Raw genomic sequence first — 14,948 nt, 5'->3', positions numbered from 1 at the left:
GCTTTGAAAGACATAAAAACGACATATTTTACAACATGTATTAACTGTGACTGTATATATATATATATATATATATATATATATATATATATATATATATATATATATATATATATATATATATTTATGTATATACATTCATATATATATATATATATATATATATATATATATATATATATTTATATATATATATATATATATATATATATATATATATATATATATATATATATATATATATACACTTTAAATAATACATTTTTACTTTCTCGTATACACGATGTATAGAGAAAGTCTTGTAATCGTGCAAAAAAAATCGAGATTTTTACAAATCTCGACGGTTTACACCTCAATGATACGGAAAAACATAATTTTGTAATCTTGTCCGCATGTCTGTGTGTCTGTCTGTCTGTCAGTGTGTCCGTGTGTAAACACGATAACTTGAGTACCGTTACAGCTAGTATGATGAAATTTCAAATATAAGTATTTTATCAAAATTGTAGATTCGTATTAACTTTTGAGCGATTTCTTATAAACGGAAGTGGTACTTTTCCTACTTTGAATTTTTCAAAAGCCTATAACTTGAGTACTATTTCAGATAGATAAATGAAATTTCACATGTAAGTAAAAGATCTAATTCTCTACCTTCTGTAAAATTTTGAGTAATTTCCTTTGAGTGGAAGTAGTAATTAACGCTACTTCCGATTTCTCAAAAAACTAATGTAAATTTTAAAAGTACTAATAATATTGCGCACTATTATGCGCTTTTTTATTTGGCGTTTACTTGGTGTGCATTTAATTTGTCTACGAGATTTTATTCTATTTTTAAAACTTTAAGTATTTAAAATGGATTAAAAATCATGACTATAGCCCGAGTTCCCATCCCCTGTTATTTTATACGAGCCGACCCGCTGTGTATCATACGCGCTATTTAGTTTATTTTTTCTACTTTTCAGTAATTTATAATTTGAGAATTCGACAGTACCAATGCTGCCACTGAAAATATTTGCTTAAAAACACTAAACCCCCATTTCCCCCCCCCCACGTGAAAGCAGCCTCCTCTTAGTTACCTCCTCTAAGTTTAAAATCGTTTCAAACTAAATTATCTGCCCCTAATAGCCGTCACCAAACCCGTCTCTATGATTGTAAAATGTAAACAGCGTGAACCACAGCTCACCCGACCATGTAAGGGGGTGGGGGTGGTAGCGATAGAGAGGAAGAGAGGGGACTGTAAGGCGCGCTTGCAGCCTGTTTTCTAACGGCTCCCAGAAGAGAATTATATATATATAGATAACAATAGTCGAGAAAGTTTAGGGGAGATCACTCCCGGTTTATTTTGTTAGTAAAGTAGTTAATATGGTGGTTATATTTGATATACATTTTCTCGATTTAGTATTTATAGTACACATACATTCTATAAACTATTTTAGATATATAGCATTTAATACAGAGATAACAGAAGCGAGTCTGTACTTTATCAACTACTTCTGCCATTGTATATAGGCAACACATTAGACACATTATTCCCCGTGTGTACCTAACAGGACGGATACAACGAGAAGCTCCGTGTTTATAGCACTACACGATTTGATCCGTCAAGCCAAGCTGAACCAAGCCGTGGACTTTGTCGACACGGTCTCCAGACTCAGACAAGACATGCCCAAAACGGTTCAAAGCTTTGTAAGTTCGACGCTCTACAACTCTGTTTTAAAAATATTCTAGTTTTAACTTTAGACTAGACTACCCGTCATCCGTTGGATAACTGTGGGTTTCGGGGGTCATCCATCAAAAAACATCACGTCTGTCACTCAGAGGCATGGCGACCCTTCCCGGCACCCGGGGACAAACTTTTCAATTTGAACCCCCCCCCCCCCCCGCAAGATTTCGATTTGCAACCCCCCCCCCCCCAACTTTTGATGTGCACACCCCCCCTCAAGATTTTGATTTGAACCCCCCCCCCACCCAAACTTTCGATTTGCACCCCCCTCAATCTTTCAATTTATTTTTCCAACCCATTTTGGCGCCCCCTAAGGTCGGCGCCCGGGGACATATGTCCCCCCCACCCCCACCCCCCTCCTCGCTACGCTACTGCAGTGTCACTTATCGTCACACAAAACAGACCCCACATTCAAAAATATGTTTTTTATCTTTAAAACACCGAAAACACCGATTTCGGACTATCCCTTCCTATACTGACGTCACAGGTGACCTACTCAACCTGCCCAGTGTCCCGCCAAGTCTCAGACAACATGTTTTTATCGTTTAAAAAACGATTCCAGCCGAGCATGTCTCTGACCACACTTTCCTTTTATATGCTTAGGACAAAGAAACAGATGGAACTCCACTTCACCTGCCCTGTATCCTGTCAAGTTCAGATAGGCAACTTTATCATTCACATAAAAAAAAAATGAAAAAAAAAATATCATTGACATATTGGTCTAGAACCTGTGCCACCCGCATGAGTGTCGACTACACTAGCAACTTAGCTATTTACTCGTGCCATCACAAGTGAATTTTTATACTATATTTTAAGTCTCCTTTTGCAACTTGATTTACGCTCATAGCTCTAGATCTAAGTCTAGTAGTAGTAAGTTTCAAATTAAATTTTATCTTAAATTAGCCAAACAAAGATTTATATAAAATAAAGAAGGTCTCGTTTGCTTAAGTCTTAAGTTTAGTTTTTCTTGCTAGATCTAGAATCTAGATCTAGCTAAAATAGTTTAGTATACAGAAAATCATTATTATCTAAATCTAGATAGAAAATTATCTATATTTTAGATCTACGACTGAGCTATATTTAGAATTTACGTTTATAATTTAGCAAAATTACCGGTATTGAAGCCGCGTATGAATCTTAAGCTACGCAAATAGGCCCTGGAATCAGCATTTCAAAATTTGCATAGTCGAAACAAAGATTTATACAAAATAATAAAGGTCTAAAATAGTTTAGGATATAGAAACTCATTATTATCTAAATCTATATAGAATTATCTATATTCTAGATCTACGACTGATTTGCTTAAGTCTCGTTTTTTTTTTGGATTGTATTGTAACTAATAAATCTTTGATTTGACCTAGATTCTAAATTCTAGATCTAGATCTATAAATAACTTTCTTGGACAGATTGTAGATCTAGAGAAATTTATCGTAAAACTAAATAAAAAAGACTGTTGAAAATTGATATAAGTGTTGGAACGTAATAAATACAGCAAACGGACGTATTGTTAAAGTTATGACCGACAGAAAATTAGATTTAGAACGCGTTAAACTTTTGAATGGGAACACAATTTTCTTCGATAGACGCCGCCATTTTATTGTACTAAAGAGTAAACAAAAAACTGTGACGTCACGGTCCCGCCGAGTGTAGTGGTCGTTCTGAACCCCTTTAAAAAAATAGGGTTACTCCACCTATGAATAAATCAATAAATTAATTAACGTCTTTAAATAAATGTGTGATTAACAGTCTGACTTAAAACTTAAAAATTTCTCTACCTACATACTATTTTACAGCTCTCCACGATGAGTGCAACCAAGTGCAATAGTCAATCAGCCAAACAAAAAAACAAACAAAAAAATAAATATTCAAGCATGTAAACAAACTTGACTTTTAGTAGTATATAGATTATACAGCAGAAATGTTTCTAAGCATAATTAAAAGAAACCATTCTTTTTTACTTTCTCGTAAATACGAAGTATAGAGAATGTCTTGTAATCGTGCAAAAAAAAAAAAATCGAGATTTTTACAAATCTCGACGTTTTACACCTCACTGATATGGAAAAGAATAATTTTGCAATATTGTCCGTATGTCTTTGTGTCTGTCTGTCTGTCTGTCTGTCTGTCTGTCTGTCTGTCTGTCTGTCTGTCTGTGTGTAAACACGATAACTTGAGTACCGTTACTGCTAGGTTAATGAAATTTTATATATAAGTATTTTATCAAAATCGTAGATTCGTATCAACTTTTGAGCGATTTCTGATAACCTGAAGTGGTACTTTTTCTACTTTGAATTTTTCAAAAGCTTATAACTTGAGTACTATTTCAGATAGATAAATGAAATTTCACGTGTAAATAAAAGATCTAATTCTCTACCTTCTGTGAAATATTGAGTTATTTCCACTGACCGGAAGTACTAATTTACGCAATTTCCGATTTCTCAAAAAATGCATGAAAATTTATAAAGTACTAATAATATTGCGCACTATTATGCACATTTTGTTTGGCGTTCGCTCGGTGCGCAATTTTTTTTCTATGAGATTCTTTTCTATTTTAAAAAATTAAGTAATTAAAAATCATGTCTATATTCCAAGTTATATAAGAATACTAGCCGTCCCGGCCAGGCCCTGCTCTGGCTTCTGTGAAAAACCTTTCTGTTAAAGACCATTACCTGTGTGTTTAGTAATCATCATAAACACGACATTGCCCACCCAAACCACAACCAACCAAAACAACAAAACGCAAACATAACGCTAACACAATTACAAATACAAACAAAAACAAAAACCTAACAACAAACCCAACCACAATCACAAACACCAATACAAACACAAAGAAAAAACAAACAAAAAAGCAAACGAAAACAAAAACCTAACAACAAACCCAACCACAACCACAAACACCAATACGAACACAAAGAAAAAAACACAAACGAAAAAGCAAACGAAAACAAACCAAATCCAAACGCAAAACCAACCACAGACACAAATACAAACACAAACCCAAAGAAAAAAAAACACAAACGAAAACGAAAAAGGAAAGAACGAAAACGAACCAAATCAAAACGCAACCACTAACGCAAAACCAACCTAAACACAAAGAAAACACTAACGCGAACATAAACGCAAAGTGCTCACAGTCTAGCCGGGGCAGAATCGCCTGTTTCAGCTTAATAATCGACTATAGTACCCCAACTTATTCATAGTCTTTTGCACTCACTTAAACGAACGTAGGTGCCAAACCAAATCAAATGAATAATTATAATACTACAAGCTTATTCGTAAAATACCTACAACATTTGCACTTGATCTATCCCCGCTAATTATGTAATTATTTTTTTCCCAACACCAAAACATAGTAATAAAAAGTAAATTCTTTTCCACTAATGGAATGTTTTATAAAGGGAAGTAATTGTGTTTTCCTAATTTATCAAAGGGAAGTAAGTGCTAAAGGACTAAATATAAATAATTTTCAGACATAATTAGAATTTTTGTTATTTTTTTTAAATTGTGTTTAATGAACATGCCGACAATTATTACTATTAGTTTGAAAAATTAAAATTATTTCCCAACACTTTCAATAGTAATTTTTTAACTGATAATTTTAGACCATGAAAACGATAATAGTCTAACACTTAAATCCATAAAAGTATGTCAACGATAAACTTATTTTTACAAACAAATATACTGGATTCAGCTTTCTCACTCCCGGTTTATTTATTAACATGTTACAAGAAATGACATTTTTACTTTCTCGTATATTCGAAGTAGGCTATAGAGAAAGTCTTGTAATCGTGCAAAAAAAATCGAGATTTTTACAAATCTTGACGTTTTACATCTCACTGATACGGAAAAACATAATTTTGCAATCTTGTCCGTATGTATGTGTGTCTGTGTGTCTGTCTGTGTGTGTGTGTAAACACGATAACTTGAGTACCGCTACAGCTAGGTTGATGAAATTTCATATATAAGTATTTTATTAAAATTGTAGATCCGTATCAACTTTTGAGCGATTTCCGAAAACTGGAAGTGGTACTTTTCCTACTTTGAAATTTTCAAAAGCCTATAACTTGCGTACTATTTCAGACAGATAAACGAAATTTCACATGAAAGTAAAAGATCTAATTTTTTACCTTCTGTTAAATTTTGAGTAATTTCCGTTGACAGGAAGTAGTAATCTACGCTACTTCCGATTTCTCAAAAAACTAATGTAAATTTTTAAAGTACTAATAATATTGCGCACTATTATGCACTTTTTTATTTGGCGTTCACTTGGTGTGCAATTCTTTTGTCTACGAGATTTTATTCTATTTTTAAAACTTTAAGTATTTAAAATGGATTAAAAATCATGTCTATAGCCCGAGTTCCCATCCCCTGTTATTTTATATAAAAATTATTCGAGAAAGTTTAGGGGAGATTACTCCTTGTTTATTACACTTGCAATGTTTTCTCACTAGCTCTTTAGTATATAAAAAAAAAATAACGAACATTAAATGAAATATTTTAACAAATTGTCAAGATTTTTTCCTTCATCAAAAGATGTAAAAGTATTTCTTGCATAAAATGTTTAAAACAAAAACGTAGCAAATTTATTCTTTAAATAAAGCATCAGATTTAGATTATTGTATAGCGAATTTTTAACTTGATATTAGATTCTAACTAATTCTAAAACAATATTAAACTACACTAATATTGTAATTGATAAGAAGAAAAAAGGAATTGATATTTTGGTTTCAAAATAACTCACACATGAGATGTTTTAGAATAGAGTCATCGCGTGAGCAAAAAAGCATGTTTATATAAGAGAAAAAAGTGAGATATGAGTAGCCGGATTAAAGGATTTAAATAAAAAAGAAAAATATACAACGGATCTAGTTAATAACACAGCTCCTTTCTGAAACGCTCTACAGTTAATTTTTTTCAAGTGGAATCAAACATTACAAATGCATTAGGTTTATTTATACAACATTAAAAAAAAACAAACAAGCATTCTAATTATCACCAAACAATTTGTCATTGTTTCACAACTCTTTTTTAGTTTGGAGGAAGTGTACAACTGTTTAGTAAAATATAAAAAAAAACCAGTAAAAATTGAATTGTTATTAAGAATAATACTAGGACAATTGTTTAGATCACTGGATAATTTCTATCAGACGTTTTGTACTGTGTTATCACTGTCATCGATATTGTTGTATTCGCTGCATAGAGGAAGTGTTGGTAATATAAGAAGCCTACACACTAGAAGATATGTGACACCAAACCTAAGTGGGGCAAACTAGGAGAGAGAGAGGAAGAGAGAGAGAGAGAGAGAGAGAGAGAGAGAGAGAGAGAAGGAGAGAGAGAGATGGAGATGGAGGAAGAGAGAGATAGAATGAGAGAGAGAGAGGGACAGAGGGAGGGAGAGAGAGAGAGACTTGTTAGTTAACGAAACATGTGTTTTCCAGGAGAAGAACATGCTTCTTGACCAGGCCTCAGAGAGAAAGAGAGAGAGAGAGAGAGAGACTAGTTACTTGCATTTGTTTTCCAGGAGCAGTACATGTTCCTGCACCACGCCGCGCAGGCTGGCGTCGCCTGTACAGGCAGCTATACACACATCAGCGCCATATGTCTCAAACTACATCTCATGAGGAACCTCGTCGACGGGAAAAATAATTTTGAAAATGAATTCAATGTAAGTTTGTATTCAGTGGCTTTGCTTCTTCGTATTGTGATTGTAAATAAAAATATTTTGATGAAAACATCAATGCTCAATGAATAATATTTTTTTTCGATTGCCAACACTCGGCAGCTCTTATTATGGTATGGTTTCTAACAACTATATAATATGTTTAATAAATTATGTTTTCGGCTATCAGATACAACCAGTATAGTGTGCCGGAATATTTCAAAGGAATACTATGCATTATCTTTTGTACCAGATTAGGTTGCCGAAACATAAATAAAAAAAGCAAAGTTTGTAGTCATATCACTTAATAGACTCCATTTCCTCATCTACATTGGTTGCAGCCTCATTAGCATCGGGGTAGGTGCTTGGGTCAGCCAACCTAACCTTAATAAGAATTAGTAACACATTACCTACTGTTAAACATGTGCTTTTACAACATGATTTTTATTCAAGTAAATCACTATTAAATTGGTGTTCAATACCCATTATTTCAGAATCTGTTTAGTTTTGAGACACAACTTACTGGTGGTGTAGGGGACGTTACCCAAGATCCAAAAAGTAAAAATAGATTCTTCATTATACCAGGTAAGTGAATACCCATAGTAAAAATAGATTCCTCATTATACCAGGTAAGTGTATACCAACAGTAAAGATAGATTCAGAAATTCTATCAGGTAAGTGTGGAACATGAGTAAGATGGATTCACCAATCTAGAATCTAAGTATGTAAGAGGTGTAACACAACATTCGACATTGCACCAGGTAAGTGTGCAACGACATTAACTATAGTAAGTGTAAAAATAGATTTTATATTTTACTACTAAGTGTAAAGACAGATTCAACATTCTACTAGTTAAGTGTAAAAATAGGCTCAACATTCTATCACTCAGCGTAACGACAGATTAAACATTCTACAAAGTAAGTGTAAATATAGAAACACCATTCTACTTGGTAAGAGTAAATTTTAGAATCGATATTCTACATGGTAAATGTAAATAAAGAATCGACATTCTACCTAGTAAGTGTAAATATAGAATCGACATTCTACCTAATAAAAAAAATATAGAATCGACATTCTACTTTCTACTTGGTCAGTGTAAGTATAGAATCGACGTAAACGCAAACGCAAACACAAGCGCAAATGCAAGCGAAAACGCAAACACAACCGTAACACAAACACAAACACAAAGACAAATGCAAATGCAAATGCAAATGCAAATGCAAATGCAAATGCAAATGCAAATGCAAATGCAAATGCAAATGCAAATGCAAATGCAAATGCAAATGCAAATGCAAATGCAAATGCAAATGCAAATGCAAATGCAAATGCAAATGCAAATGCAAATGCAAATGCAAATGCAAATGCAAATGCAAATGCAAATGCAAATGCAAATGCAAATGCAAATGCAAATGCAAATGCAAATGCAAATGCAAATACAAATGCAAATGCAAAAGCACAAGCACATGCACAAGCACACGCACACGCACACGCACACGCGCGTGCAAATGCACAAGCACAAGCACATGCACATGCACTTGCACGTGCACGTGCAGATACACGTACACGTACACGTACACGTACAAGAACACGTACACGTACACGTACACGTACACGTACACGTACACGTACACGTACACGTACACGTACACGTACACGTACACGTACACGTACACGTACACGTACACGTGCACGTACACGTACACGTACACGTACACGTACACATACACGTACACGTACACGTACACAACACGTACACGTACACGTACACGTACACGTACACGTACACGTACACGTACACGTACACGTACACGTGCACGTGCACGTGCACATGCACATGCACATTCACATGCACATGCACATACACATACACATACACATACACATACACATACACATACACATACACATACACATACACATACACATACACATACACATACACATACACATACACATACACATACACATACACATACACATACACATACACATACACATACACATACACATACACATACACATACACATACACATACACATACACATACACATACACATACACATACACATACACATACACATACACATACACATACACATACACATACACATACACATACACATACACATACACATACACATACACATACACATACACATACACATACACATACACATACACATACACATACACATACACATACACATACACATACACATACACATACACATACACATACACATACACATACACATACACATACACATACACATACACATACACATACACATACACATACACATACACATACACATACACATACACATACACATACACATACACATACACATACACATACACATACACATACACATACACATACACATACACATACACATACACATACACATACACATACACATACACATACACATACACATACACATACACATACACATACACATACACATACACATACACATACACATACACATACACATACACATACACATACACATACACATACACATACACATACACATACACATACACATACACATACACATACACATACACATACACATACACATACACATACACATACACATACACATACACATACACATACACATACACATACACATACACACACATACACATACACAAACGCAAACACAAAAGGAAACGCAAATAAAACACAAGCATAAACACAAAACAAAACGTAAACGCTATGGCAAACGCATCACTTAAACACAAACACAAACGCTAATGCAAACGCAACACGCAAACGCAAACAAAAATGCAAACACAAAATAAAATATAACCGCTAACGCTTTATTAAATTGCTTAATCAAACAAACGGCTGTGTATTCCATTAATTATGTTCTTACTGTCGTGAGTTGAAATGAAGCTTGAGAAACGAAGAAAAAGTAGCTATACTGTTGACTGACGAACGGAAGTAGAGAAATGACACAAGCGGCTTATACTATAAATTATTTCTGATCAATTAACTAATCTATGTATTGTTTAGACAAAAAGTATCAACCTCTTTTACAAGTGGATTCCCCCGGAGAAGAGGGCTATATCAATGCTGTCACATTACCTGTAAGACTCTGTTTTTTCGCTTAGTTTTTAAATGTTTTTAATTGTATACAATCCTAATATATAAAAGCCCATTGTGTACTTCTCTCTCTCTCTCTCTCTCTGTTCGCAATATTTTTGAGGCTAAATAATCAGCATGTTAAGCGATATATCGAGTACTTAACGATACGGACTTTTGTTGAAAATAATATAGTGGATGTTATAAATGTACAAACTAATTTTTATTTAAAGAAAGAAAATAAAAATTTAACAATATACAATTGTAGAAACACATTATAAATTATGCAATCGGAAAAGTATTTATGGTTGTGACAAGATTGACTTGTACTTGATTATTGGGCTATCAATGATTTGTTCTTGATTATTGAGCTAACAATAATTTATACTTGATTATTTTGCTATTAATGATTTGTATCCCATATAAAACCAGAGCCTGTACACCCAGACCAAACAGTTTCTGACCCAGCTGCCCATGCCCACTACGGTCAATGATTTCTGGAGACTGGTCACACAGTATAACGTCTCCTTGATTGTTGCTTTTAAATCCTATGAAAAGGACAAGGTAGGTGTATGTGTGTGTGTATGTGTGTGTGTATGTGTGTGTGTGTGTGTATGTGTGTGTGTGTGTGTGTGCTGCAGTAAACGTAATTTTTTTAAAATCCTACGGTCCATGGAACAAGAGAATTAGAGTAGACCAGTTGAAGTATGAAGCGATAATGTGGTTATTACTATGCCAAACCGCCTTTAGATTCCTTAACATGAGACAGGTACCCATTAAAAGCTGAGTGGACTCAAACCAGGGATCCGAACTCGAGGCTCGAGTTATCAGTTAACAGCTCTACTATTTAACCGCTATCCTAATTGAGTGCTGTAGTGTAGTGTTTTATGCCAGGTTAAACATTAATAATAGAAGCTAATAATAGAAGCTAATAATAGAAGCAAATAATAGAAGCCAATAATAGAAGCTAAGCCAATAATAGAAGCTAGTAATAAAAGCTATAGAAGCTATTGATAGAAGTTAATAATAGAAGCAAATAATAGAAGCTAATATTAGAAACTAATAATAGAAGCTAATAATAGAAGCTAATTAATAGAAGCTAAAAATAGAAGCTAATAATAGAAGCTAATAATAGAACCTAATAATAGAAGCGTTCTGTGTCGAATTCGGCTTGTGACCAGGGGTAAGAGCTTGGTTCAGATGTTTAAAAATATATCGAGCTGTATATAGGTACCCGACTCAAGCCAACCAAACATAAAATATGGTGAAAGGCTTACAAGTAACTGAAGAAGCCGAGACGGAATGTTGACTTGATGAGGTGGACTGGAAAAATCTGATGTTGTCACTTCTGCAGCGAGTGGTTTCTTGACGGCCTAATATACAGTTTGTTATACCAAAATCTAAAGCACCCCAACCTTCAACGTGTAAATGTTGAAATAAAGTTAACAAAAAAAAAACATGTTTTTTTTTCTCCAGTCATTAGCTATCTACTTACCTGAAGAACAAGGCCAGCCGTTACAATGTGGGAACATAGCTGTCAATGTCGAGTCAGTAACAACAGCACCAACATGGACAGAAATTAAGCTTACCGTTAAGGTAATGTTGCACAATACACTGCTGACATCTTACACGTTGTTTGAGAACTATATAGTGTGCGCTTTTCATCATAGAAACGCGAAATATGCAATTAAGATGTTCCACATAAATAAATATATATATATATATATATATATATATATATATATATATATATATATATATATATATATATGTAACTATTAAAACATGCATATACATATATATTCATATACAGATATATATATATATATATATATATATATATATATATATATATATATATATATATATATATATATATATATATGCATAGAAGTTTGTTTATATAAAATATAAATGTTGGTGTATATTAAAATGTCTACATAGTGTTTATGTTTGTGTTTCGGGATTTTTAAGTTTACTAGTATTAAAATGCTGCTTTGAATTTTTCATTTTTCACCAATATTTTTTACAATGTAAGAAAGGACACTGTAGCTCGAACTTAATTTTTAAAAAAAAAAACATATTTTTTTTTCCTTTCTCTTAGGGGAAACAAACGCAAGAAGTGACTCATCTCACGTTTACAGAGCGTCATATCGAACCCAAAAATCTCCTGCCGTTTGTTCAATACGCGCGATCGTTGAGAACTCCGGATAAGTCAGTAGTTTACACGTGCAGGCAAGTGTGTTGGTTATGCGTTTTATTTATTTATAGCAACCATATGCGTAATTGTACATGCATGCATGTTTGAATTGTGTGTTGTCTTTGGTATTGAATATAAGCTTTAACTTACGCCAATCCACCACTAGCTAGACTAAATCTATAACATCAGATAGCATCGTGACCTTCAACCCCCCCGACATACACAGTTCCATTAAAGTCACCAACGCAGTATATAGACCGATAGATCTTTAACTGAGACGCCGTGGTGGTGTGGCAGAGCGATCGGTCCGGACATTCCTGACTCTATCCAGGCTTGATGGGTACATGACTGGTGTTTCCGGACATTCCTGACTCTATCCAGGCTTGATGGGTACATGACTGGTGTTTCCGGACATTCCTGACTCTATCCAGACTTGATGGGTACATGACTGGTGTTTCCGGACATTTCTGACTCTATCCAGGCTTGATGGGTACATGACTGGTGTTTCCGGACATTCCTGACTCTATCCAGGCTTGATGGGTACATGACTGGTGTTTCCGGACATTTCTGACTCTATCCAGGCTTGATGGGTACATGACTGGCGTTGGGGAAAGTAAAGGCGGATGGGGATAGTTTAGCCCCACATTCATATACCAGTGTAAAAAAAGTTATGAAATATACTCCCTTTTCCATATGGATCTTAGAACTTAAGCCTACTTAGTGTTGTATCTAGGATACGTGATACATGGTGTAGTCCCCCCCCCCCCCTCCATCCATCGCCATTCTTTTTACAACAACACCAACGTAAAAGTTTACATCTACGAGTCAAATAGAAATTAAGTAAAGTGCAAAACTTACTTAACCATACTATTTTTAACTACTGTAGATAATTAGATATTTGCAGATATAACTGGAGAACTGCAGTATTATTTATAGAAGACCATCTGAAGTAAACAAACTTAACTCAGACCTTTGAACTTTAACCTTATGTTTGTATTTTTAATTGTTTTTTTCCAAGAAACGGTGCTGAACTGAGTGGACTGGCCTATGTTGTGACAACTCTGATGGACAGACTGGACCAAGAGAACTATTTGACCGTTCCTGTTGTTGTTGGTAAAGTCAAATCCATCAGACCGCACGCCATTCCTACACTTGTAAGTCTAACCAATTATTTTCCTTATCTTACGTTGTCCAAGTACTTGTGTACATTTAATGTGTGCCAATCTACACTTTGCAAATGTTTTCGATTTCTTTTTTCTAATTTATGCAACACATACAAAAAAGCCTATGATATATATGTTCTTTGTTTACCTACAGCAACAGTATATTCTTGTGTACGAGACAATGAAACTCTACACTGAAGCAGTGATCTCTACAGAGAGGCATCGAGCAGAGTACAGCTCAACTGTCTGATGTGTGTATGCCCTGAGTATCAACATTGGAAGTCATAGACTCTACTGTTACATATTCTGCATCGCATGTTTGTTATCATGCGCTTTCATTGAGTTTTGTTTTAATTTTTTTTAAATGCGTTACAACACTAATTTCAATTTGAACTCTTCTTTACAAATATTATTCGTATTATAATTTTCATACTTAAATATTTTTTAAAAATATGTTACAGTTTTCAAAGTATTCTATTAAACATACATTTAAAAATTGGAAATGAATTTATTTTTCTTTACACAGTGTTTTACTATCTTATTTTTAACATTTAATTAAATGTTTAAACTGGAAATGTAAAAATTGCAACTTAATTTTAATTTGTAATGAATGCTGTGTTTGACATGGTTTAGTAGCGTATACAACGGTTATAAGTGCAGTTAATGTTAATCATTGTGGCCAACTTAGATCAACAGTACAATCATCGTATCCATCACTATTTTCATGTGCATGCCAGGTAAACTTTAGGATGTATTTAAATAATAAGACGTCTCCCATTTCATTATAAACAACCTATTGTTGTAGGCAACTACAAATAGTGTACATGGTGTTTTGTTAAGTTCTTACGTAACATTAGCTGAAACACAAATAAACATCACAAATCAAAATTAGAATACGGTATCTAATGAAACGGTATTACAGAAAAACAACTTTTGCTTTATAAAAAATGCAGTATTATTTTATAGTTTATCTTTCCTTGAGTAAAATGTTTTTATTTCTCTATTAACAATTGTGTCATGAGTTGTGTAATATTTTTTTCACGGCTTCATGTTGTACAGTAATTAGTTGTACGTATCACATGCTTCGTTAATGGAAGATAATTTT

At 33.9% G+C, this 14,948-nt stretch overlaps 1 protein-coding gene across 1 annotated transcript; it reads left to right on the top strand.

Annotated features, from left to right (window-relative positions):
- The first annotated feature begins 7,250 nt into the window (after positions 1-7,250).
- On the top strand, positions 7,251-14,093 carry LOC131950069 (receptor-type tyrosine-protein phosphatase alpha-like). Its single transcript, XM_059312107.1, has 8 exons — positions 7,251-7,385; positions 7,874-7,964; positions 10,412-10,485; positions 10,913-11,044; positions 11,957-12,076; positions 12,585-12,655; positions 13,699-13,834; positions 13,998-14,093. Exons 1-8 carry the CDS (start codon positions 7,251-7,253, stop codon positions 14,091-14,093), a joined length of 855 nt encoding a protein of 284 aa, XP_059168090.1.
- Positions 14,094-14,948: the final 855 nt, after the last annotated feature.

Source organism: Physella acuta, unplaced genomic scaffold (assembly GCF_028476545.2).
Source record: "Physella acuta isolate Inbredline_101_S28 unplaced genomic scaffold, ASM2847654v3 ptg000732l, whole genome shotgun sequence".
Classification (NCBI taxonomy): Eukaryota; Metazoa; Mollusca; class Gastropoda; family Physidae; genus Physella; species Physella acuta.
The sequence above is the reverse complement of the archived record's forward strand: the minus strand, read 5'-3'. Positions and strand labels throughout refer to the sequence as shown.